At 44.5% G+C, this 27,238-nt stretch overlaps 1 protein-coding gene across 4 annotated transcripts in view; it reads right to left on the bottom strand.

Annotated features, from left to right (window-relative positions):
* Positions 1 to 7,919: 7,919 nt before the first annotated feature.
* Positions 7,920 to 27,238, bottom strand: part of SPTAN1 (spectrin alpha, non-erythrocytic 1) — an 89,784-nt gene continuing 70,465 nt past the window's right edge. For 2 of the 4 annotated variants that reach the window (XM_018565510.1, XM_018565508.1), the window contains 22 exons: positions 26,887 to 27,049; positions 24,933 to 24,947; positions 23,709 to 23,840; positions 22,797 to 22,934; positions 22,606 to 22,710; positions 22,304 to 22,512; positions 21,026 to 21,146; positions 20,797 to 20,918; positions 19,170 to 19,302; positions 18,976 to 19,074; positions 18,733 to 18,892; positions 18,061 to 18,137; positions 17,212 to 17,421; positions 16,809 to 17,105; positions 16,305 to 16,417; positions 16,069 to 16,086; positions 12,100 to 12,154; positions 10,592 to 10,788; positions 9,061 to 9,114; positions 8,828 to 8,974; positions 8,586 to 8,733; positions 7,920 to 8,210 (listed from right to left, as the gene is read on the bottom strand). In XM_018565510.1, the coding sequence (XP_018421012.1) occupies positions 8,085 to 8,210; positions 8,586 to 8,733; positions 8,828 to 8,974; positions 9,061 to 9,114; positions 10,592 to 10,788; positions 12,100 to 12,154; positions 16,069 to 16,086; positions 16,305 to 16,417; positions 16,809 to 17,105; positions 17,212 to 17,421; positions 18,061 to 18,137; positions 18,733 to 18,892; positions 18,976 to 19,074; positions 19,170 to 19,302; positions 20,797 to 20,918; positions 21,026 to 21,146; positions 22,304 to 22,512; positions 22,606 to 22,710; positions 22,797 to 22,934; positions 23,709 to 23,840; positions 24,933 to 24,947; positions 26,887 to 27,049 (2,839 nt within the window). In that variant the 3' untranslated portion in view covers positions 7,920 to 8,084. The remainder of the gene's footprint in view (positions 8,211 to 8,585; positions 8,734 to 8,827; positions 8,975 to 9,060; positions 9,115 to 10,591; positions 10,789 to 12,099; positions 12,155 to 16,068; positions 16,087 to 16,304; positions 16,418 to 16,808; positions 17,106 to 17,211; positions 17,422 to 18,060; positions 18,138 to 18,732; positions 18,893 to 18,975; positions 19,075 to 19,169; positions 19,303 to 20,796; positions 20,919 to 21,025; positions 21,147 to 22,303; positions 22,513 to 22,605; positions 22,711 to 22,796; positions 22,935 to 23,708; positions 23,841 to 24,932; positions 24,948 to 26,886; positions 27,050 to 27,238) is intronic. The other 2 variants (XM_018565511.1, XM_018565509.1) reach the window with 1 other exon arrangement.

Raw genomic sequence — 27,238 nt, forward strand, 5'->3', positions numbered from 1 at the left:
GGGGGGGGAATCACAGTTAACCTACACTATTTTACAGAGACAATAGTCACAAATATTCTTGGTGATGGGCCATTTAAAAAATAGAAGACACGTGGCATGATTTAGCCAGCAACAAACACTATAAATGTTACAAGTAGCAGATGCAAAAACATTGTGACACCTTGACAATGCAGCATAATATATTGCTAACAGGTGCAGCACAGACATTACCCTACAAAAGTAAATTGCCCAAATTTGGCAACTGAGGAGCAACTACATAAAAATTAGGTGTGGCACCTTAACAGTGCCGAAGAACTGGACTAGTGCTCGAAGGCTGCACAAGATGGTAATGCTGCCAGGCTTGCAGTAGTGGCAGGAGATGGTAATAAATGGCATGTCAGCAGAGGTGCCAGGAGATTGTAGTGGATGGCATGCCAGCAGCTGTGGCAGATGGTAATGCTGTATTATAATGTTTTTGGGGCCAAAGGAAAAAAAAGAATCCTTAGCAGGGTTTTGGTACTCATTTTTGGTCCAGGACTGGTGAGGCGGTCAGCTGTGGCTGGACAGGCAGATTCCTTTTTTCTGTAACAAAACTACCTGCTGAACTAAATGCCTGTTTTGGATCTACACTGGCCACAAGGCAGCCCAGCAATTCGATTGCATACTGTGCAGTAGTCAAGAGAACTATCCATTTTAAGGGTGTCAACATCCACCCTTTACCCAATATAATCCATGATTGATCATATGGGTTATGTGCGGATTGTGACTTTTGCTAGGGACCAGGCCTGGGCGATGCATCGTAAAGAAGGACCTGAAAGCCGTGCTTAGGCAGCAAACACTACTCCTCCTTTCACTGACCTGAGTATCCAAGGTAGGAAGGATATCCTGCAACTCTCTGGAAGAGTGGTTAAGAGCTCTGCAGCACCACTTCCAGATGGCACTTTATTTCTCCCTCTGTGAGGGCAAGATACGCTCTGGTAATTTTCTCCTTGTAACGTGGATCCAAAAGGGTGGCCAACCAGTAATGGTCCCTCTTCTTGATGGGCCAAACCCTGAAGCCCTTGCAGGGGTATTGCAGCATGAATGAGCCCATCCACCACAAATATACAGTGGCAAAAGGAACTCCAGTCCTCTATGATGCTAAGGGCAATTGTGTCCTCAACTATCTTCCCTCACCCATGTCCAACTCCCTATGTTTGGGAGGGGTGAAACATACGCCTATCATCCTGGCCCATGTCTGTCGCCTCCGTGTGTTAGCTGTGGACTGATGCTGCTTTACAGGGACAAAGTCAGGTAAAGCAGGCTCCGGGGCAGTAGAATGTCCTCTTCTTCCTCCTGCTGCGCCTCGATTCGCTAGACTATTTTGGAAAGAAGGTTTTTATTTTATCCACCTTCTTTCAGTATTCTAGGACAAAATTCCTTCATAATTGGAAAATAAGCTAAACCACTTTTCCAGCTTATGAAAGCATTACTTTCTTAAAGGCTCTGTGCTCTTTATATACCGGGCAAGGACTATTGTTAAATACCATATTTTACTGCAGACATAAAAGGCTTCACTAGAGCAAAATCAAGGCACCCTCTTCTTCGGTTTGCAGCACTTGGGGTTCAGGCATGGATGCACCCACTGAAGTAGAACATTGTTGAGCCGACATTGCGGAAGGTAACAGCACAGCTTTCCTAAAAACTCCATCATGTGTCTGACTAATTAAGGAGCTTACCACACAGCTTTCTCCCTCATTGCATCAGCAATATAACATAGCAGACTCATTTATCAGTACGGATGAACTAGTTTGCCTGGGTTTGGTTCAGCGAATCCTAGTGTAAATTTATCATCAAATCCCATTGAAGTCTATAGGAGGTGAACTTGTAAGTTTTGGCCATTTTTAGGGCTAAAAGGCAAGCTACTATAAACAAAATGGCATGGGTAGCTGGACAGTACCATTTGGAACATGTACCAATGCAATAACCATTAAAAGAAAATACCATACAGTGAAGAGACGGTCATTTTATGAGATTTTGGAGGCAACAATTAAAATACACAAATCCTTTAAAAAACATGCTTGGGGATCTATGTGGTGTTACAGAACAGTATTATTGTCTCAGCAACAGCATAAGCCGGTTGGGGGACTGAGTTTAAAAAAATAATTTTGGCTTGCATAAAAAAGTGGCTCCCTAAGGCTGGGTTCACACCTAGGCGGATTGAATATGCACGTTTTTCGCGAGTTTTTTTTACCGCGATTCGCAGGAAAAAACCCGCGTGAAAAAACGCGCTTTTCCGAGGGATACTTGGCTGTATCCCAATGGAACCGCCCGAACAAAACGCCCCAAAGAAGTACATGTACTTCTTTGGGCGTAGGGCGGTTTCCCGCACGTTCGTACTCGCGGAAAAACGCCTAGGTGTGAACCCAGCCTAAGGCCTGGTTCACACCTGAACGTTTTGTAGCGCGTTCAATGCTCGACGAACGCTCTACAAAACGCTCAAACATCTAAATCCCATTGTATTCAATGGGTCTGGTTCACACCTCGCCGTATTTTCGCCCGTCCGAACGCGATACAAAACGCCCTACGCCCAAAGAAGTACATGTACTTCTTTGGGGCGTTTTGGTCGCGCGTTTCCATTGGGATACAGCCAAGTAGACCACGGAAAATGGTTTTTTTTACCGCGAAGCGCGACAAACGCACATATTCAATACGCCTAGGTGTGAACCCAGCCTAAACAAATTATATTAAAGTTTGAAGAAAAAAAAAAAAAGTATTTTTAGGAGTGGAGGAGTGGTAATAGGCCTACTTTGACTGGCAGATACAAACGAAGCACTAGTTTGCTAAGGCTGGTCCTGTTCTGTCCTGCTGCTGGCTTCTATCAAGCTCTAGGCAAGAATTAAAAGACTGCAGATGAACCTGCAGTATAAAACTGTCCAGCAACAGGACATTCTTAATGAGTGAGAATCGGAAGAAAGGCCTATTACCACTTGATGAATGTAGTGGCGTACTGGCAGGCGTTTTACTACAATAGTAAGATTAAGGGCTTGTTCACACCATGTCCGAATCATGTCCAGAGCAGAACAGTTTGTTCCCAGACCAAAAAGGCATCCCAATGTATCCCTATGCTATTTCTGGGCTCTGTTCACAGCAGGAGTCTGTTCCGGACCAGACCAAAAAATACTGCTCGTCTCATTTTCTCTGGTCTGGAATGCACTGGAACGCATTCAAAAACCACATGCAAACGTACTGGACCGCACCTGAAAGCCCAGTTTAAGCTAAAAAAAAATAATGCTCCAGAATGTGGCAAAATAGCGGTAAAAACGCTGCAAAAACACAATGCACCGCACTCCAGAACTGGTCCAGAAAATGGTGTGAACCTGACCTTGATCACACCATATGCAGTGCGTTCCGGGCCGATTCTGGCTGGAACGCACTGCCTCGCATTGCGGCCGGCTCACTTTTTTGTCGGGCAGGAGGGGCCATGGCGGGCCATTGAAGTGAATGACACCATAGCCACACCCTCCGGCCGCAACGTGATCGCCCACACAGGATCGCAAGGCACATTGTGCCTGCGCTCCAGTGCAATCAAAATAGTGCTTGCAGCATTCTGATCGCACCGCATCGGGCCGGAACGCACTGCATATGGTGTGAACGAGGCCTGAGTCCAGATGACACAACAGGCCAACAGCAGGACGATTTTGAAATAGCAAGGCTAGGCCCAAATTTACTAGAAACAAAGAGAATGGGTTTTACTACAAGATAGTCAGATATGGCTGAGAAAACAGCCATGTAAAACTGGACAGTAGCAGGGCAGTTTTAATCAGGGATGATCAGTCTAATCAGAGTATTTGTTACGATGGGGATAGGGCTGTGCGGCGAATGTGACTAATATAAATTGGAGGTGGTTTAGGTGCACAATGTTTTTTTATTTAGTTTTAATTTCTTTCAAATGAGGAATCTGCATGCTGCAAAAAAAAAAGATGGCTACAAGAACATATAGTAACAAGTGAATGCTGCATTTTGAGCACCTCAAAACGTAAAAAAAAGACCCCATCAACAAAAGCTAAAAATAAAGAAACCCGCAAAAGACTTGAAAACCCCAAATACCATCCTGAAAGAAAGGCCTGTTTTTTTGTTTCAAAGGGAATTCCTGTAAAAAAGAAAAACCGCTTTAGCCTATTGACATAACATAAATGAAAGATTTTAAAAAGATTTAAAACTGAAGTTTTGCAACCAAAAAAGTTTGTTATGGATTGGACAGCATCTAAAAGTGGCTGATTACTTCAAAATCAACCACAAGAATTATACAAAAGCCCCCAATAAGAACAAAAACAGACTGCAAAGGGTTAATTGATTGCCCAAAGAGAATTAAAGTATAGCTTCCAAACTAACCATAATCTCTCTCGCTCTCTGCAGGTTGTTAGCTTTCCCTATGCTTTTTGGTAGCAGCTTCAAATATAGACACTATGGCTGCCCTGGACCCCCATGTTTTTTATAGTGAGGGGCTTGCTTATCTAAAAGCTCCTTTATTGGTCATTCTGCACCGGCTAGTCATAGTTTAAGAGCCATGCAGGGCATTTTTTTTTTTTTTTTTATTGCCCTAGGCATATCAGCATATAAAAAAATGTCTGCGTCTGCAAATCTCATGATAGCAGCAAACTAGAATGTCTTCCCTATTCATCAGGCAAAACCAAGCTTCTGCATGTCCAAAAAGTATTTCCTTTGAGGGAGTTGATGACTGGAAGGGAAGGAGAGAAATGTCTTCTACTGGGTGTAGGTTGTTCAGGCTGGAGAGAAGAGTGAAATCTAGCCTTCAAAGTTGAGGCGTGACAGTTTATGACAATGAAATCTCATTAGACGACTTGCCATATTTTTTATGCAATATAGCTTGTCACCATTTGTGCATACTTTTCCCTTCAGAAACTTACCATAATGGTGGTTCCTTACACAACAGTCTGAGGTGGATCTTTCTCGTGATGGGACTGATCCTTAGAAGTAAAGCAACTGAAATACCAGAAATGTGTTAAGTTGGACTAATGATCTTTGGCAAGGCTGATACCTTGCACCATGTCCCACAAGGACACAAACAGTGCCCTTAAAAACTTGGAAGAGATGTCAGGAGACCCTCCAGGAACCAACAGAACAAAAATAGCACCTTATTTTATTCTTCCTCCGGGAGTACACAAGCAGACAGAAGAAGCTCAAAGGGGGACTCTGCAGGAGAAGTAGAGTTGGCCCACTTGCACCTGCTGCAGTCTGAGGACTCCAAAAGTTCAGATATTTTCCGCATAAATTCTGCCAATGACAGCAGGGTAGAGTGGGGAACCCTGGGGAGTGCTGAAGATGACCCTGAGGCAGGAAGTGAAGGGGAGAAGCAGAGCATATGGCTAGCAGAAACAGTGTCCCCAGAGTGGACAGAACCCTCCCCAGAATTGTTATGAAGCTGTGGGGTCTCAGAGCCCATTGCCCATACCTTCCCAGGTCTGATATCGCCATTGCCTGAGAGGAGAACCCCAGTGTGAACTACTGTGGAGGTGGAGAGCGCCTAGTGTCCCAGCACTGTAGACAGGAGTGGTGACCCAGTGCTGCTGTTTGCCAAGATCAGGTCTCCCTTGCAAATATGTAGAGTCACAGCAGCAGCTGATAGCAGCATGTAGTCAAATAAAGGCTGTGCAGGCACCGTGTTACTTCACAGGCTGTCCATGCAACCTTGTGAGTGACCGCAGACAGGGGAATGTCACTGGTTTGAGGAGCAGTTTCTGGAAAACTAAGAGCGAAGTTTTGAGATCCCAGGGAGTCAATGGAGAATGTAGAGGGACAATGTGCATGACCCCCTGTAGAAAGCCTCGAGACAATTGACCTTTGAAAGATAATTTTTTTAAGGCCGAAAATTTGACTCTTGATGGTTCTCAAGGTCAAATGTTGATCCAGGCCAGACTTGAGAAAAAGAATGGTCTTACCGAGTACTTCATGGGATGGAAATTCCTTGCCTTTGTACCATGAGAAATATGCTTCCTGGGTACAATGATAGATTTTATGAATAGCAGATTTCCTAGCTTTAAAGGAGCATAGGGATCACAAAATCAGATAGGCCTCAATGCCCCAGGGCAAGGGCTGCAACAGCCAGGCTGTAAAGCCAACGACCAGGATGGTGAACCGATCCTTGGAACGGAAGATCCAGCCCATCCAGACAACTGCTTATAGGGACCAGTTCAAGCAACTTGTAGAGGAATCTTGATTGAAGAACAAAGGTAATCTTAAATGAAGACTAAAATAGCTAGCAAAATGGTTATATGTTTCTCAGCAAAGACATCCATCCTCCAAGTATTTGAAAGACAATTGATAATCCGAGACAATCTCAAAACTAATAAGTGAAGATCCCGTGCCAAAATACTGTTAGCTGCAACACTAATACTACGAGATCATTATCAACACTATATAAAATAATTTGTGCTGCGCTAATATATAATGAAACAAAATAATATACAAGTAACTTAACTCTATGTGAAAAACAAAGTGATAAATTCACACAATAAAAGCAATCAAGCTTAATTGTGCACTGCAAACAATTTCATGATCCATATAAACAGTGTTCACCTCCAGTGTCTCAAAAAAAACAATAAAGTCTTATGTGTAAAACAAATATTTTTGTCTTTTATATAGCCCAGATCATTCAGGTGATTGAAACCAACACTCCAGTGCTTCACAGGTAACTCCACAATAGTGTGTTAACTCTGTCTCCTCCACCGGTGAAACACCTCTACTGCAGACAATATCACCTCTCACCTTCTACTTAGACCTCTCCCAGGTCTAGCAAAACTTTCCCTTTTTCAATCCTGGGCAAGGGCACCTCAGAGGTCTCACGCAACCCATCACAAAGTGGTGTGCACCATGCATTGTTGTTCTTTCCATATATGCCGAGCACTACGAGAAATACCTGCAGGTAGGTTTGGAAGCGTGTGCAGTACAGTGCACAACCGTGAGAAGTTCGGCCGGTGTGGGTGCCCCTGCCCAGGATTGAAAAAGGGGACGTTGTGCTAGATCTTGGAGAGGTCTAAGTAGAAGGTGAGAGGCGATATTGTGAGCAGTAGAGGAGTTTCACCGGTGGAGGAGACGGCGTGGACACACTATTGTGGACACACTACTTCCTCCCGCCGCGTGGCAAAACTTTGCCAGCGTTCCGTTCCACTGCAAATGCAAGTGGAACGCTGGCAAAGTTTTGCAATGCGTTCGATCGCACTGCGGGCGGGGTGTGTGGAAGTGGTGCCATTGAATACAATGCACCGCCACATGCCCTCCCACCCCAAAACGCGGGGGGAAGTTTCCCAGCGATCGCGGTGCGTTCCAGCAGCTACCGCTCTGGAACGCACACGATTTCGGTGTGAACAAGGCCTCAGTGATGACAATCTACAAAAAACACATACTTCTAGATAATTGCAGGCTTTGTATTCTTTGCATACCTTATTTCTCTTTCCCAGTCTTCTGGCAGTGGCCATTTTTATTAAGGGCAGATTACTAGCTCTCCTTTTACTTCCTGGATTTCTGGCACATGTGACCTTGCACATCATCTCAGGGGCGGAAAATGCCTTTCCCTGAGATCTCGTGAGATTACAGATGAGATTTCCCAGCAATGCTCTGCTGATGACAAGACGATCCCAGTGTGCATTGCTTTGCCAAACTGAAGTCATTTTTCCCTTTCAAAGCAGGAAGTGAATGCTCTGCCAGTGTAAGTATTTCACAATCACAGCATTTTACACCCGACATGTCTATGTTATGATTCATCATCATACATAGAGGGATGCATTGGTAGAATTTGATTGAGTGTAAAGGTCAAAATTCACTGTACCAGGAGTGTTTTCTTCCTCAGCCAAAACAATAATTCACCAAAATGTAATCTTTGTGAATTGATCAGAAAACCATTGTTTAGCATTCGTGTAAAGAAACACACAACAACAGAGTGAATATTTAGCGTTTATTAAAGCACACTGCTTATATTGCTTCTTCAGTTGGCTAGACCCAAAGCTAAAACAATGACAACACAGTGCAGGTACGGGGTGTGGGTAGAAAGAGGACATGCACAGCCAAAGGTAGCAGGCACGAGCAAGAGCTTTAATTCGGCTACGTCAGTTCACGAATAACGAACGCGTGAATTCCACATAGTCGTATGCAGAGGGCAACTCTCGGCCCTTACTGTCCGTATAAGGTTTCATGTGTGAGATGCAGTAGTCTGCCTGTTCACGTGTCAGGTTCTGAAAAGCAAAACAGATTAATTAAAAATTGCAGAGCTGTCTTTACCGCTCATCACAGGAGTGCTAAATCAATCTGAGACTTATTCCAACTAGCTTAGATAGGCACTCTAGGGCAGTGGCGTCACAAGGGGGGTGCGGCCCGCACCCGGGTGACACCAAAATGAAGATTTTGATAAATTTCCTTCATCATTTAAGAGGGTAAATGGGAACGGTCTAACATAAGCCTATTTGGGAATCTGTTAGCGTAAAAGGGGTAAAGGTTTCCTGCAGTCAAACTTTAGCTTGCCCTGTAAGACCCTTTTAAATGAAAGCCTGCTTTTCCTGGAGTGAACCACAATAAAAAAAAAAAATGAAAAAAGATTTGTTGGCTTTTACCTGGTAGAGTTCTTCCTTTGTGACAAATGGTTTCTGCTCAGTGCTGAGCGCCCGGAATGCACTTTCAATTTCCTCGCTGGACTTCACATTTTCAGTTTCCCTGCTAATCATGAATGCCATGTATTCTTGTAAGGACACGTGCCCGTCTCTGCCAAGAAACAAGACAAAACAAAGCTTATAAGAGAAGAGCTTACAATAATTCTCACCAAAATAGGCATCACTGCATAACCCGCCGAAAATACCTGTTGGGGTCTACGATGTCTAGGATGTTTTCAAATTCTGGATCAGGTTCTCCTTCCTCCACCATTGGAAGATCGTATCCAAGAGACCTCAAGCAAGACTTGAACTCCTGGTGGTTAAGACGACCAGACTTGTCCTTGTCGAAGTGCCTGAGGAAGGAAGAAGGTTTTATCTTAGAGACTGGAAGCCACCAGACAAAGCACAGCCGAGCCAAAAGTAACAAACCGATACTCACTTGAACATCATGCTGAATTCCTTAAGAGCTTCTTCTGTGACACCCGTTGTGTTTCTGAAAGAAGGAATTACAAACCAATAAAACAGTTACAAGCTGGATTACTAAAAGGTTTTTCCTCTTTTTGGTTGCGTTGCTTGACCCCACTGAAACCTACAAAGTGCCACATATAAGTATTAGCAACCTGCCATGGTGTGAAGGGGCCTAATCAAGACGAACTGTGGCCATAAACAGCACCATCCTGCCTCTAAATTTTACACTTGTGCGAGTATAGAACAAGTTCTTCCCATGATCTGAAGTGCCGGTTAATGCAAAATTCTGTGAAACAGGGTTAACCCTTGATGAGAGGAGCGTGGCTTTGCATGGACACCATTGGCCCAGTTTGAAGATACTACAGTGTTGGAAAATTATTATTTGATCCCCTGCAAATTTTGTACGTTTGCCCACTTACAAAGAAATTAAAGGTCATTTTTATCATAGGTGTATTTTAAATGATAGAGACAGAATATCAACCACAAATCCAGAAAAACAAAAAAAAACAAACAAAAAACACATGATACAAATGTTATAAATTGAGTTGCAGTTCAGTGAGTAAAAGAAGTGTTTGATCCCCCCTACCAACAATAATTCTGGCTCCTCCCACACACTGGCTATGTGGTACACAGATGAGTCCTGTCACTTTAAGAAGGTGCTCCTAACGACAACTCCTTATGTATATATAAAAAGACACCTGTCCACAAAATGGCTTTCTTCCATTCAAACCTCACCACCATGGGCAAGACCATAGAGCTGTCAGAGGACATTAGGGACAAGATTGTAGACCTGCACAAGGCTGGAATGGGCTACAAGACTATCAGCAAGAATCTCGGTGAGAAGGAAACAACTGCTGGAGCAATTTAAAGACCATTAATTTCTTCGTAAGTGAGCAAAGTTACGAAATCTGCAGGGGATCAAGTAATTATTTTCCTCACTGTATATGGCAGGCTTCAGCCAGGTCAAAAACAGGCAGATGTTTTCCCAACTGTGGTGCTTAAAAGGAGAACTATGAGGTGAGTGCTTTTCACTCACCTCATAGTTCTAGCCGACCTGTGACAATGAGACGGTCACAGGTCGGCTCAGTAGATCGGGAGGTGAGCGAACACATACCGGCGTTCGCTCACCTCTCGATCCCCCCCGCTCCGATCAGGACGCTAGTTTGTGCCCTCCCGTTACCCTAAGGAGAACTATGGGGAAAAGCCTTAACCAGGTTTGACCATCCAATGGGCAACATAAGTGTTTGGTGTTCCATATCTTCTTTGTATTCATTAAACTAAAGGCACTGCAATAATATCTGTGGAAAAACTTAGCAAAATGGGCATGACCTCACAGACCGGAAGCTAAAACTGTGTTTTAGAGCACTGCAAGCAATTTCATTGTTTTCTTTTAACTCTGGAAAGAACCTGCTGGGCAAATACAAAAATTCTAGGAAAAGGTTCATTAAAGTGAATGCTGCAAGCAAACAAGAGCCTACCCACATTAGCTTTCTCGAACATACCTGGCTTGGATTTGCTGTTCGAGGTTGTGTTGCATTCTCATGCCCAGCTGATCTAATTGGTCCCATTGTTGTGCCAGTCCCACTGTACTGTGTTCTGTGTATTTATTGTCCAATATCAATGCCTCCTCCATAGCCGCTCCCAGGTCCTCTATCTTTTTCAGCTGACTTCTCATTGCCCGAATCTCCTGATGCTTCCTCTGTGGTGGTGGAAGAAAAATCAGTCAATAAAAGGAACACAAGTGTGATCGTCTTGACTTACATTAAAAACAATGTTTTTTCTAAAGTTTCAGCCCCAGCATCGGTATGCCTGAAAACTCCCCTATTACGTTTCTATACGTACGTGCAAAAAAAATGTACCACTACAGACAACAAAGGACACAAGCTCAATAATAATAACTGATCATCTTATAACAAGAGGTGCTACCAGGATAACAAAAGAAAACAAAACACTTTGCTAAAGCAATCCCAATAGAGTAGCAGTTAGCAGGCCTTTAAAGGTGGCCTTACAATCGGTCACTTCACTGACAGGGACAGAAGTGCACAAACAACTATGCCTGAGACGTGAGGTTGCACTGTTAAACACAATATCAGAGGACATTTACATTGTTACAAGTTAGCATTTCTGACGGTTTCTCTTTAAATGAGAACTATGGGGTCAGGGCTTTTCCACATAGTTCTCCTAACGGTAGCGGGAGGACACAAACTAGCGTCCTCCCGTCACCCTAAGCTCAGTATACTGCGAGCTACAGCTCACGGTATACTGAGACCGCTTCAGCCGGGACGGATCCCGACATTACTGTCGAGATCCACGCAGCTGCGTGATTGACAGCTGGCTCCGCCTATCTAGAGGCAGAACCAGCTGTAACCGCCCCCTCCCCCGTCCGTTCCGCAAGTCAGCGCTGGAGGATCAGGGAAATCCCTGCAGGGAGCTGTGAGTGACAGTCACGGCTCCCTCCAGCGAGATGATCGAAAAGTGAGCGAGCGACAGTAGGCGTTCGCTCACTACCCGATCTGTTGAGCCGATGCGTGACAGTTTCAGTGTCACGCGTCGGCTAGAACTATGAGGATGAGTGAAAATCACTCACCTCATAGTTCTCCTTTAAGCATGCATACTTCTTAGATCTGGTCAAATTATCATTTTAAACTGTTGCAAGTCTACGTCTGACCACTAAATGGTCAATTTCCACTACAAGCTGCTACAACGCTTCCAGCTTTACACATTCCAGCTCCAGGTGGACTATCCTCGCTCTCTCAGATGGCCTCTTGGAGGTTTAGATGCTGCATCAATGCCTGCCAAGAACCCATGGGCACCATTTTTGATTGTTCAGTGAAGAAAATGCACTCAAGTGGTGACCAGGGAAAACTCAATGCAAACATCATGCATGCAGCAGTTCATCTATCTCAGCTAATAACACAGTTGCCCTGCTCTGCACTATATCCTTTTGAGCTATTTTGATAAATTACTCTATTTTTCCCCCAGAGTCCGTGAATAGTATTATGGTACACACCTTAGTGGCTTCCAATTGAGACTCCAATGTTCCAGATTCTTCAACCATGCAAGACCTGTACAGAAACAGCAGTCAGTAACGGAAGACATTTACACCTGTATCTTAGAGTTGATGGAGCGCAGATGCTCTAACTGCATTTGCTACTCATACACCACGCTGTGTTTTGTACAATGTGTGTGATATTGTGGTGTGTGTTCACTTTAAGTCCAGGACAGACTCCACAAGAACAGCCCCATGCCAAGCCATCGCCACACACCTGAGCCCAGTGTTGTTGAAGAAAAGTGCCCCTAGGAAGCCTTTCTCTAAGAGCCACACCATGGTGTTAGTGCACAACTTACGCGCTCGGCACGGACGGATGGGGTATCAAGAGAAGCACAGAACACTCCTAATCCACAGCCGCTCAACTACATCACTCCAGCCAACCAGACCAAGTCACTGCCTAGTGCCTAAATGATCATACAGTGCAACACGTGGGTGTTAGGCGCTCACACACAAGTCTGTGCTGGTACGGTGGTAAAAGTGCACTTCACGCTACAAGGGAATGAGCCGAGACCATTATTAGAATCAGTCTACCTACAAATGATGTTTGGGTTATAGATAAGTGAAGATGGGACTTCTTGTGGACTAGATCTCCCCTATCACAGTCATTTGCTCTGAGGTTTTGGGGGTACTTGACATTCAAAAAGGGCTTTCTACCATCGTTTTCAGGAGGGTGTTTATTTATATATTCAAGACTAACCATATTTTAAACAGGTTCCAACACTGACAAAACCTCAGCACTATTGGTGGCTACAGAATTGACAGTTTATAGTAGATGCTAAAGAAGGCAAGTCAAATAATTGTATCTTGCATCTCAGAGAGTTCAATAATAAGACTTTTGCACCTAACTACAGTGGCACCTCGGTTCACGAACGCCTCTGTTCGCAAAAAATTCGTAGGAACTCCGCATCGCGTGGCGAACACAACCGCAGCCATCTTCCCCGCTCTGACACATGGTCGTGGCTTCCTCTAGTTGAGATCGCGGTCTGATCGCAGTTTGATTCGGTTTGCGACCAGAATCGTGGAACGAATTAAGTTAGTGATCCGAGGTACCACTGTATTTAGATCCAAACACCTGCAAAGCTATAATGAAGAAGTCCCCCTGTTTGTAGGACCTTTTCATATACATGATATCAACACCCTGAAGTTGAACTGGAGATGTATAATGCTAGCAGGTGACCAAAACCATCAGACTACACCCAACAGAAATAGCAATTTTGGCTGGACTGACCCCTTATTGGAACTACTTTCACCAAAAAGGGGAAACTGCTTCACTAGGGGACTTAGATTGTGTACTCACACGGCCAAGAACCCTCTGTAAACAGATTTGCAGTTTGAAAGGTCAGTGGGGCTCCACAATGCGACCTCATATGGAAAAATGTCAGGCAGCTGTAAGTCCTTAATCCACTATGCAGCTCTTAAGTAAGGTATACACAGTCACGGTCAAAAGAATGGGAAATCTCCTCCACGATGTCCTGAGGGTGCTATAAAAATGGACGGGTTCTTTCCCTTTCCTACTCTAAAAACAATTGGCTGTAATTCCACATTAGAGATCGAATATCTCAGCTCTTCAGGGAACTAACGATTTGACTTAAATAACTAAGATGGAACCCTGCAGACATCGGAAGGGAAGACTATGTGGTGAGCATTCAATGACTGTTCTTGGCTTGATTTTGTAGCGGTGTGTTAGTATTGGGAAAGCATCACATAGTGCCACGGAAAACCAGTGGAAAAAAAAAAGGAAGCAAGAAGATAAACCTTCCAGATAGATCATCCCCAACTTCATACTGATACACACGTATGACTCTGCGATAGGCTATGCTAGAGAAGAGAGACCCAGTTGTGAATTGTACACACTCCCAACAGAAGGATCAGGAAAAGAAAAAGCCACACTCCCAAAACACGGATCAGGAAAACGGAAAGCCACAACCGCCACCCTGCACCCATGTAAGAACCATACAAACTAGGGAAGGGAAATTTGTTAGGAGCTGGGGGATCTAGAAACCCTCAGACTCCAAAAACAAATAAGAAATGAGTATTCCAACAAAAGAATGCAACGATCAATGTGCAGATTTTTAAAAGTGTTTTTAAAGACAATTTCTTTAAAATTTTGGATGGAGTAGCGTAGGGTTGTCACCTGTCAGGTTTTTCTTGCTTTCCGAGTCCCCATTAGGAAGGTTCACCCTCATTTTTTGTCCAGGTGACCATTGTCGCTGTGACTAGAAGTGAGGGGAAATCCCTAAATTTGAGTTGTCACCAGAATAGCATTAGAGAAATACATTTCTAAAACCCAGTTCAGGCGACAACTGTCTAAAAGGGGATTTCCCATTCTTCCCATTGGGGCAAACAATTCATCCCCACACAGCTACCTCATGTATCACTTGCCCCTCCCTTTTAGATTATAAGCCCTCACGGGCAGGGCCCTCCTTACCATCTTGTCTTGAATTGTATTACATAGTTCTATAATATTTGAGGTTGAATAAAGACACAAGTCCAACCTATTGCGTGTATGTATGTGATTTTGCAGGTGTTTGCGTGTGTATGAGTCCATGTGTGATCTTGTTCTTAAGTGTACCTGTACCCCTGTATGTTATGGGCTCTAAGGAAATCGTCTAAAAGCTTTTTGAATTGTATTGTGATTGTAATGTCTTCCTTACATTGTAAAGCGCCGCGCAAACTGTTGGCGCTATATAAATCCTGTATAACAATAATAATAAAAACCTGACAGGTCATTAAACACTTCTCCACCTGAAAAAATATGGGCTTTAGAAATATTTTAACCAATCATCTTCCATTAGTTGAAAAGATGAAAGCCGATCCATGATTGGTTACTGTCAATAAAGGACATAACTACCTTTTGTTCTATTACAGAAGCCAAGAAGACCGCCCAAATAAAACAAATTACAGATCGTGTATCATTTTCCGTTTTTAGTGGAAGGATGTTGACCATGGCGCCTTAATAGATGCTCCTGGATCACAACTTTGCCCACCACACTCTCAGCAATGGATTACTGGTTGCCCATCTGGTTTAATCTATAATGTCAATCATTCTTTTTAATGACGCAATTCTTAGGTAGGTCTCTAGCTGTGGTGTAGATGCAAATCTCAGAATGCACCGTTACGTTTTTGTTATCGCATTCCATATGGCTGCTATGAGGTTGGAAGTTAACATGTCAGCTTCTCCTTGAGTGTCCAGGGTGGCCTGAGATCCTGCATCCCTAGTGTTCCCCCAGAAGCAGGGTAGCAATGCATGCTCCAGATCTTTCTCATGGGCCCAGATGGCAACTACTCTGAGCACTGAATGCCAATTGGAGGTCATGTACAGTGCATTTTGGCCCAAGAGAAATGTTACAGTGGCACAAAACCAAGCATTTCTTGCAATAATTAGGGCTGGCATCCCTAAAGTACTTTGAAGCGTTCCATAATGAACACAGATTTGCTCAGTAAACAAACAATTCTTCTTCAGCCTTTTGGCTGATTGACCAAGGGCTTTTTTAAACTGTTGTTCAATGTTGACACCTAAGAGCTGTCCCTGTAGGATGTGTATTGTGCTGCAGGAAAAGCCATCACACCAAGCCCTTGTGTAGTATAGAACTGTGTAGTCTACAGCTATTATCGACAGTGCAAGTCAACACTTGTAATTCCACACCAGATTAAATGAAATGGTCTCTTTTACATTAACGGCAGGTGCTGGGTGACTACTGCTTGAAACCAGTACAATGCAATTTACCTCTCACAAAATGCTGTACCTGTCCACCACCACTCTAGACAATGTAATCATCATTTAGGGTGGTCAGCTTTCCAGGTCCAGCAGAACTGTCTACTCCAACAGCTAATTTTCTTTGTGCAAATTGACACCAACTACAGTCAACAAATACGCTGTATATGGTTATGAACATCTACTGCATCACACAGTCTTAGAATACTAACCCGTCCAGAAGATAGGTCCTATGGACAGAGGCCAATAGAAGGTAGCAGCATAGATACGGCGTGGGGGGTGGAGGAAAAAAGAACATAAAAAAAAGTTAATATAGTTGAAGCATCACAGATTTACAATTCATTACCAACAACGAATCATGGATAATTTACAGGATAAAGCGCAGCTGGGAAAAAAGCAAGAGAACACAAAATGCAGGGCAAAAAGACATGAAGAAAAGATCAGTAACCTAGTCTCCTGGATCCACTGATGGAATGCATTGGCATGTTGGGCAAACTCTTGACGCAGCTTATCGTTCTCCTCTTGTCTTCGCTGTTCCTTCTGAAGTTCCAGTTCACGTTCCTATTGGGTAAAAAAGAAATTGAGAACTAAAGCCCTATGCCATTAGATCAACATTTCATTCTACTTAATGGCAGGCCGCCATGTCATGCTATCCAGTCTTGATCATACTTGTCACCCTGCATGCTACTTTGTCTTCTAAAAGGTGTGACAAAACCATACTTATATTTTGTCATGCTAAACCCTTTCCTCATAGCAACAAGCGTCACCCAAACATCTGAGACTGCCTCAGCTTCTATTCTATAAAACAGGTAGTAGAGGTGCACAAAGTATTGAAGGCCCCATCAAATCTCTTCCATTTCGGAACCATGCATCAGTCACCTTAATGATACTAAATAAGCTTCGAAATTCAGATCTTTCCACTAACGGACATAACCAGCCTGTCTGCAGGTACCTTTATGATTTTCTGCAGGTTGCGCCAAGTCTCTTCCAGAGCTTCCATGGTGAACCAGGTGTATGGATTGGAAGCCACCCGGAAACCCTTGATCTGTCGGTCCAGTTCAGCTAGCTGGTTGAAGTCAGTCTGCGCGGAGCTGAGGGAGTTTCGGAATGCATCGTGTGCTTCACGCAGAGCCTTGATTTCCTCAAGGGAATTGCAGCGGACTGGATCAGTCAGGTCCTCTTCTGCGTTCTCAAACCAGCTGTTGAATGCAGATGCTTTCTTGGCAAATGTCAAGAATAAGTCTTCGACCTAACAACGAAATAAAGGTTCATCAGACTACGGCACTGCACAGATTTGTTTCTACAGATAACAGGCAGTTAGAGAAAAGAAAATATCCTCACTAAAAGCAGTCTACCTTTCTGTAGTGCTCTTGTGCCTCCAGAAGCTTCTTCTTTCGGGCAGCAGAATTATCCAGCAGTTGGTTCCATCGTTTCATCAGGGAGGCATGGCGGGTCTCGATAGCCCTGGACTGCACATGCTTGGCTGCAAGTAACTTGTCTTTTAGTGCAGTGATGTTGGTGATGCCTTCCTGTTGGAATGCTTGGAGTCCAGCATCAAAGGTTTCCTGAGGAAAACAAAAACCACACATTACACAGTGTAACCAGGGGCGTAACTAGAAATCACAGGGCCCCATAGCAAAATCTTGTATGAGGCCCTGTGATTTCTAGATAAGTACACTTGATAACCCAAACAGCCCACCTGAGGGTGACCCTGCAGAGCCCACCATAGACTCTCAATGGTGAGCTCTGCAGGGTCTCAGGTGGGCAGTCAAGCCCACTTACCTGTTTGGCCGATCCTCTGTCGGCCTCCTTCTTCTCCACGATTGCTTGCGGGCCCCGCCTTCTCCTTCACTGGGCCCCGCCTCTTCGATCGCCAGGCCCGCCTCCCTGTCGCTGGGCCCCGCCTCCCCCATCGCTGCCGACGACGGGCCCAGCCACCTCCCGAAGCTGCTGGTCGTCATCGACTCAGCAGCTGTGAGGAGGTACGCGCCGCTGCACATGTGAATGGCTGCGTGTTTCTCCTCACAGCCGCCAGTCACAGCCAGCATACTGAAATGCCATAGCGACCCGCACGGCATCAGGGGGGAATGTCCTGGCCGGGGCCCCATAGCGGCCGGCCGCCTGGGTCGCTATGGTGATTGTTACGCCACTGAGTGTAACAATACGACAACTGATGGCACAGCATTCACTCGCAGTCCACTCACCTGCTTAGTAAGAAGTGTCTGCACAGAGGACAGATCTCTGCCATAGTCATCTGTCTTCAGGCTGTTTTCCTTCTCACCTAAAATAGGAATATGCAAGGTATTACAACCATAGATAAAAGATGACCAATAAATATCTAAACGTTTTGTATGTATTTCCACTTTATGGCCACTCCAACAGGCATCAAACATGAGCCACCTCGAGAGTTTTAGTTCTTTATTAAATCAATACGCACTTTTCTTATTTAGAATACCAAACAGGTAAGGGAAAAACTCCGCCTAGGATTTCTAAATGCAGAGGCTGGATTCACACTGCTCCTTGTGCATTGCAGCATGCATGGTAACCCACACGAGTAGGTGTAAATAGCCTTATACATTTCACACTAAACTGCAGCATATAGATAAATACAGCCATTGGAAAGTATGGGATTTCCAATTGTAATTCGTTTTTATGCAGGAAAATACATGAGTTTTGCTGCATGAAAACGGACAAGTGAGAATAGGACCTAAACTTATCGGAGTTGAAAGATTAAAAGCAAAAAATCTGGCAAGCATAACCAATGGTCATAATAAGATCAGTGACCCAACAATTGCAATAACAGAAGCAGAGTGACTGCATTTATTTCAGAACTGCAGAAGCGGAACCAGATTGTATATAAAAAAAAAAAGCCTCACCTATCCAGGATTCCACCACATCCGCCTTCCAGTTAAACTGCAGGAAGGCAGAGTTTTCATCAAGTTTGGCTTTGCGCTGAGCGGCTGCCTTCTCAAGCTCTGACACTTTGCCCCTAAGGCCTTGCATTTTGGCGCTGATATTATCTACGTGATGATTATTCTGGAAGGAAGATTTACATATATTTATTGTAGTGTTATGAGCAATGACACAAATGGCATTTGTCTGCAATGCTAAAAGCTTACCTTTCGGATAAGATCTTCTCCGTTAGCGCAGACATCATGAACCCTTTCCTTGTGTACTGAGAAGTCTGTCTCAAATGCCTCGTGCTTCTTGAGTAATCCCTAAAACCCAGAACAAACACCAAGGTGGCTTTTTAGGTGAAATCTTGACCAAGCTAAAATTGCGCTATTTAACCTACAACCTCTACTTTTCTCACCTGAATGGCAGCCAGGGTATCACCATAGTCCTCACTGGCAACCAGAGTCATCTTCTCATTGATCCAAGCTTCCTCTTCTTCAACATTGGCAACAAACTGTTGGTACTCCAGAGATTCTTCCAGCCTCTGACCCCTGCATAACCAATCAGCAACAAAGATTTCTTTAGACATTTTAAATCTCATGATATGGTTGGTTGATATGAACACCTCTACGTCTTTATTGCAACAGGCTTTAAAGAGGAGAGCCCCTGGCTTTCGTGAGAAACTCAGCCAGCACCTTCACAAAACAAAAGAATTACAGGCAGTCCCCGGGTTCCGAACAAGATAGGGACTGTAGGTTTGTTCTTAAGTTGAATTGGTATGCAAGTTGGAACAGGTAATTTTTTTTGTTTAACTCCAGCCCCCCAATCTTTTTTTTTAGTTTTGGATAGCATAGGGAAGGGTTTCCCCCCTGTAAAGTTTGTTTTGCTGTGTGTGCCCCTGTTCAGAAGATTTCACCTCACTTTCTGTCCCTGTGACAATTGGATTTGGAACATTTTGGGTTGTCGTGGAAACAAGGATTGGTGATAAAGCTTCAGTGGAGACACCTTTTTCCCATGATAACTCTTACAGGAGGGAATTTACGTTCCTAGCGGTAGATTTCCTCTCACTTCCTGTTGTCTCAAGGACAGGAAGTGAGATTAAATCTTTCTAATGCGGATACAGACAGCAGTAAAAAACTCACAGTGACCCGGAAGAAGAGGCGGGCACCCCTCGTCTGCATGTCTAACAAGAGCCAACTTCCTGTAATATACGTACAGTACTACAAACCAGACCCAAAAAGGTGGGCACTCCCTTTTGGCACGAGCGCGGTAGCATTACAACTGCTGAAAAGCTGCACGGTACACTGTGGCTGCAGCCTGGGACCCCCTGCTGATCAATAATAGCTTCCGTTTCTAAGTAGGGGTCGTATGTAAGTAACTAGGGGACAGCCTGTACTGTATGTTTAAACCAATTCACCTAGTGAAAAAGGGCATCGTAAACAAACCTAACCTCCATACAGTAATCACATGTTCATGAAAGGGGGTATCAGACTACATGTCCAATACAAAATACCTGGGGATTATAGTTTGTTTACCACCATCTCTCGAATAGCCTCTGCAACTGTGGCTTACAAGCAGTCAATTCATAGCAGCATGAAAGGCACAGCCACTAGACTTCCAGGCAACTAAAATATCAGTAGTGGACATAGGCCTAAAGAGGAGACATCAATGTGCTGTTGCAGGACTCTGTTGTGGGACGGAGGATAGAGTGGGCATTGAGAAAGGGAAATTGAAGCATGACTCCCCCCCACCCCGTTGCCTATGAGCCTGGTGACAGTTGCTATATCAAGTCCTACATTAGCTGCTTTAGAACCAATTCAACGATATACAAACAATGGCTTTATGTCTCACGATTATTCATATATGTGAAAAACATAAAATGAGTGGGTATAAGGGACCATTTAATTGAAAATATCAGAGTACTAAAACTAAGCAATGATGGGTGCAGAGAGGAATAGAAAGCCCATTTTAGTTTCCAAGTACCTAGAGGCAACACCTGCAGAGTCTATCGTCTTTGGGTGGCAGCAAAATATACAATGTCTTACCTGGCTGAGGCTTGCTGCTTGAGCTCCTTCCAGTGTTCCACAAACTGAGCCAGTCTCTGCTGAATTTCATCCTTTCCAATAGTGTTGTCATCGGCTAGTTTCTTACCAGTCTCCAGAACACCCTACAGAACACAACACAGCTCAGCTACCAGGTAGATCAAGGAGACACAAAAAGGAATAAAAAAAAAGACAACAGGCTGAACCAAAAAACGTTGGTCAGGTTTTATACCTGAATAGCTGGCTCATGGGCAGCCAGTTCTGCCTCCAGTCTCTTGTGTTTCTTTCTCAGATTTTGCACTCCAGTCAGATCTCGGCCATAATCATCGGAGCCAACCAAGAGTTTCTTCTCCCTAACAGTACAAAGCACAAGGATGTTAAGGAGAGTTCCTATATACGGTAAATCTTCTGCACTCTAAGAAAAATTTGTGAACTGCTTGCACAAAACTGATGCCACAAATTTTCTGCGCGATTTCTGTGACCTACCTTGCTATCAAAATTAAAGTGACATTAAAGTCAGTTATTTTTCCCCCCTTCCCAATCCTGCTGTAGGGACTTACCTTAAATGATGTCTCTTAATCTTATCTTCTTCTTTACTGTCCTTTTCAGCTGTCCCTCCAGTGCTGGTGTGGGTCTCCGATCCAGTGCCGACTCCTCTGTCCTCCTCTTCTCTGCCCCGTCCCACGGAGTCTGTGCGGGTGCACGCCGCTCCATAGACTTACCTTGCGTCTCTCCTATTCTCCCGGCCGAACATCTGAACTGCGCATACGCCGGCCCCAAGATCCTTTGCGGCCACCCGAGACTCTTCAGATGTTCGGACTGGAGCGCGCGGCGAAGACACAGATAAGTTTAAACCATTTTAAAAATGTTTTTGCATACATCTACTGCTTGCTAGCACAAGATATATGCAAAAACATGCGAGGGTTTAATAACCCTTTAACATCTGGTCAGATAAGAAACTTGATGTCTCAGCAAAATTGTATCCATAGCATAGTCCAATACATTAGGGAGCTCCATCCAACCTCAAAGTTCACTCTAGTTTTAGATGGATTTCTGCCTTGCTATCCAGGGCCGGTGCTGCCACTAGACAGCCGCCTAGGGCGCACTGCTGCCTAGGGCCTACTAGGCTGGCCTTTGTACCCACCCACTGAACAGAGGAGCGGAACTGAGAGACAACTTTCTCTCATCTGCTCAGTGGGGGTGGGTGTTTTAATAGGCAATCTGGCTATTGCTTACATTGAACTGTTGCCTGCAGAAGCCGGCAGGAGAATCTGGCCACACGGGCGGGTTGCACCGCAGGAAGGGGACTGGGTGGGGCGCAAGTAGATGGTCTTGCCTAGGGCGCAAAATAGTCTTGCACTGGCCCTGTTCCTATCTCATTATTTACAGTTTTCCAGTGTCCAACCTCCTACAAAACAGGGTGGTCACAGAAAGATATCTGCCTGCCATTGAACCAGTAGTCAGAACCTTTCGTACGTTATTTTTCTAGGTATGTTATTTGTGCACATACTTGATCCAAGACTCCTCATCATCCAAGTCTCTGAAGAACTGATGAAGGCGATGGGACTCGTTGAGCTTACTGCGGCGACCAGTCGCCATTCCTTTAATGCGCTGGAAGCGATCATTGATGGCATCACGCTTCTCCTTCACTTGGGAAGTATCAAAAGCACTACTGGTCATCAGGCTGTCAGCCTGTCCGTTCAAATCCTTCAGACGGTCCTGGAAAGGGGATTCAAAAGGAACAATGACACCTCTGCCAATTCCCAATCAGTCGAATTTCTTGATTTCCAAGCTAATTTATCCTTGGCTTACCTCATGGGCAGATATATCAGCTTCAAGCAGCTGGTGTTTCTTCAGCAAGTTATTGACAGATGCCAAGTCCTTCCCATAATCCTCTGAGGCTAGCAAAGCCTCCACCTGCAAAAGAACGACATATGTAAACTTGCTGCAAGCTGTATATGGCCATGGCCATTTTTTTTTCAAACTTTTTTTTTCTTCTTTACCTCAGACAGCCAGAAATCAAAGTCCTTGATGCCAGTGTTGAAGTTTTGCTGCCTGTTGGCCTCTTTCAACTTTTGGCTCTTCTCACCAGATTTGTGCACCAGGAACTGCCACTGGTCTGCCAGTGCTGCTAAACGAGCCTAAAATACATAAAAGATGGGGATAATTAACTAATTTTGAACATTTTAAGTGGCTCATTTAAGGCCTATTCCATTTTTTTTACATTTGCTGCAAACGGTAATGGCTAGATATTGGAGGTCTCAAGACACTCCGCAAATGAAAGATTGCGTTAAATAAATATTTTTTTTGGGAAGGGTAGAAGAGTTAGTAGCGCGATCACGAACCGGTACTCAATTTCTGATGACATGGAACCCGTGGATACAATTTTACAGCGCTATTATGTGCGTGTAGAGAAGAAGCAGCACAGCTGTACGGCCACTGGGGAAGGGGGGGATTGGAGGGCGAAGAGAAGAGAAAGGTGGTGGGGGGGTGGGGGGGTTCGCCCCTTCTGGGTTGGGAGGGTTTTAGGTTGTTTTTGTGTTTTTTGCTTCACTTTAGCGGAGACCCTTAAAAAGGGAATGGTTTTAATATTTGCAGATTATAATATGGCGGTCTTCTAATAATGTTTGGATGTGTATACTGTGTATTTATTGGAACCCCTCCCCCCCAACAAAACACGACAACCACTACCTAAAATACCGCAATATTTGGGTAAAAAGACAAACATTTCAGACAGAGTTCGACCCTTTAGGATTGTCTTGACAGAATGGGGACTGCTAGGAGGTACAAACTGCCAGCAACAAAATGGGCTCTTGGAGCAAGTCAAACACGATTTTGGTTTTAGCACCAAATTGAACACACATTGAGAATAGCAGCTGCGCACACACACCCTAGCCATCTCAAAGTTCGCTCACCTTCACTGCATCCTCGCTGCCGGCACAAGCTCCACGATCTATGAGGGAATTGCCCATGTCTATGACACCACGGATACGATCTGCATTAGCTTGCAGCTCAGCCTCAAATGCCTGGTGCTTCTGATGTTTGCTCTGCAGGGCAGTAAGAGACAACAGTTAAACACACATCATCTCAATATCACATTTAGCGTTCTCTAAATTGGAATTTCTGGACAAGGAACAAGAGGTTAAAGTGTTCTTGGACTCCAGAGTATTAGAAGAAAGGAAGGCAGATGTGTTCCATGAACAGTTATCTGAGAGAGATGTAATGAAGACACAAAAACAGTAGCACAAACAGAAACCCCCCCGCCCAAAAAAAACGATAATGCCACAGTTCAAGAACAAATCAGAGAAGACCAACACCTTCTGCATGAAGTTTAAAGGTCACCATTACTACACCTTTACTAAAATGTCCTGCTTATGTAGTATTTTGACTTCTTTTGGGGTTTTTGGGCCCCACTTTATATTTTGCAAAGACCAGGAGTGAAGATTTCAAACTTTCCAAGCAACACCTCATGAAAAAGGTGAAACCTGGTATTACGGGCTGACCTTTATAATATGATGCCCTAAAAGGTGTTAATGTATCTGTTGGAGAAGGGGATTAACTGGTGGACTGAAGTATAAGGGGGGTGGGGGCAGCAGCCCAGGATGATTACAAATAGCGTCAGAAGAAATCCGACAATGCCGACAATGAAAAGTATAAGCAAGTTCTCCACAAAGAAGAGATCCTTACGGAATGGAAGGGTCAATAAAGACAGAACTTCTGAATGCACCTCAGGTGCTACCTAAAGTGGCATTGCTTTTAGTTCTAATGGAGAGATCAGTATTGTAACTTCTCTCTCTCTGGAGGAGCATTAAGCAGCATTAAGCTCAAAGGGATTCCTAACCAATACAGAAAGAACCTGCACACATGGGCCCAGTTTTTACAGACAGTCGTATCGGACTTTGTTTCTGTGACCTGTTAGCTAACATCATGTAGAGTGTGTCTTGTCAACAGACAAAACTAAACCAGCAGTCTAGGGCTAGCAAAAAAAAAAATGAAACCCCCCCCCAAAAAAAACAATGATGGTAACTAATGACTACAAGAAAAATAAGAGACATATAACCAGCGCTAAATAAAAAAAAACTAATGCAGGTGGTTATGAACAAAGATGAGCAACACAAAAGCTCTTCCTGACAACTTACCAGGAGTTTGGAAAGCTATAAAATAGATTGAGAAAAGAAGGCATTGAGTAAAAGATATTCCACCGTGAGAAGCATGAATGGCTACTACAATAAAACAATTTGATTTAAAGTGAGCATTTGCAACAAAAGCAACATGCTCACCTAAATGCCTGCTTGAACCTAGTTGCTTATGTTTGTCTTCGCTCTACCACTACTCTGTTTACCCATGGGAGTGAAGAAACCAAAACCTACCAAAGCTTCACGTCTCTCCGGTTAGAGCTTACACAAGAATAAGGACCCTGTACCCACCCCCATGTAAGGGCACTAGGGCTGGCCCATCAGGCACCCAGCACTGCATCATGGGTGGAAGGTGAAATAGTCATATGGTCCTCCCTTACTTGGAAGTAACTGCATTCGCCTTTGCTCCAAGTGGCTAAACAGAGTGGAAGGGAAGGAAATAAAAGGTGACTATTATGCATGCACCAATACCAATACTAGTATCCGATATCAGTGCCGATACCGAGTATTTGAGCGAGTGCTCCTGATGCCGGAACTTCCGGCATCAAAAGCCGGGCGGCAAACCATTACACGCTGCCTGGCTTCCTGATTGGCCGGGAAGCCGGCTCCAAGCTCCCTCACCACCAGGAAGCATGGAGCCGGATTCCCAGCCAATCAGAAAGCTAGGGGGTGGGTAATGACTAGCCCCCTGATTGGCCGGATTCCAGATCAATCAGAAAACCGGGAGGCGAGTCATTACCGGCCCCCGGCTTCCTGATTGCATAGAAAGCCGGCACCATGCTTGCTCGTCATCTAGTGATGCGGTAGCAAAGAGTTGGCCAAAAATGAAGCCAGCGCCATGTAATGACTAGCCGCCCGGCTTCCTGATTGGTCGGGAAGCGTGCCAATCAGGAAAACAGGTCATTATCCGCCCTCCCCGGCTTCATGCTTCCTTGTCACGAGTGAGCATGGAGATGACTACCCGGGAAGCGACTCATTACATGCCGTCCGGCTTCCTTAAAGGAGAACTATGAGGTGAGCGTTTTTCACTCACCTCATAGTTCTAGCCGACCTGTGACAATGAAACGGTCACAGGTCGGCTCAGTAGATTGGGAGGTGAGTGAACATATACCGGCTCGATCCTGTCACGGCTCTCTGCCGTGAGGGGCTGGATTCCCCGCTCCGATCCGCCAGCGCTGACTGGCGGATCGGACGGGGGAGGGGTACAGCTGGCTCTGCCTCTAGATAGGCAGAGCCAGCTGTTACTCACGCAGCTGGGCGGATCTCGACATCGATGTCGGGATCCGCTCCGGGGTCTCAGCTGTAGCTCGCGGTATACTGAGCTTAGGGTAACGGGAGGACGCTAGTTTGTGTCCTCCCGTTACCCTGAGAACTATGGGGAAAAGCCCTGACCCCATAGTTCCTGTAATGTGACTTCCGGCATTGGTTTTGCAGAGTACCGGAAAAATTAAAAAAATATCGGTACTCTATACCGAAAAACCAGTATTGGTGCATCCCTAGTGAATATAAGCAAGTGCACAGGTGTAAAAGTTAATAGTCAGGCCTAAGCTACTGTAGATTGTTATAAGAAGAGTCGAGATTTGCATATAAAAACTTCAGCAGCCTATATACTTGAGACTGCTCATTGGTGATGTGTGGTTTCCACTGAAGGAAATGTCAGTTTATGTAGTTTTCCACTATATGCTCCAACTGAACTATCCAAATTTGTAGCACATTTAAAGAATACGATTATATTTTTTCAGTCATTTACCAAAGTAGCTGCATTTAGCACAGACATTTCAATGCAGTTTTTTTTCCCCAGTACCAACAAGTTTACACTCTGTGAGCCAAAATGTGAGCTGTTGGTGACAAGATTTTAGATTGCGATATTCTACAAATTCCTATACAGTACTTCTTTTAGAAATTTTGTAGCAATCATACACTTTCTCAAACCAAACATTTTTTTTTCCACACCCACCTGGATGTTTGTGGGATCCTTGTAGGACTCATCGCTTGCAGTCTGAAGCTTCTCGCTGATCCAGGCTTCAATCTCATCTACATCTCTACTAAATTGTTGCAGAGTCTGAGATTCGCCAAGCTTGGATCGCTTCTCAATCATCTGAGCCTTCAGACGACGCCACCTACAAGAGAAAAAAGGAGCCAATTAGAGAAACCAAAAGCCAAAATGGGCTGAGTGTTGGTCTTCCTAGTCAACACACTCAGCACTCATATCTAATGCACCTGCATTAGCTCTCAAAGAGCCCATGGAGCAGCTAAGCTTGCTCCATAGATAATGGAACTCAAAAAGGTACTTTTTTTCCCCCCCCCCC

This window comes from Nanorana parkeri, unplaced genomic scaffold (genome assembly GCF_000935625.1).
Source record: "Nanorana parkeri isolate BGI_ZX_2015 unplaced genomic scaffold, ASM93562v1 scaffold854, whole genome shotgun sequence".
Classification (NCBI taxonomy): Eukaryota; Metazoa; Chordata; class Amphibia; order Anura; family Dicroglossidae; genus Nanorana; species Nanorana parkeri.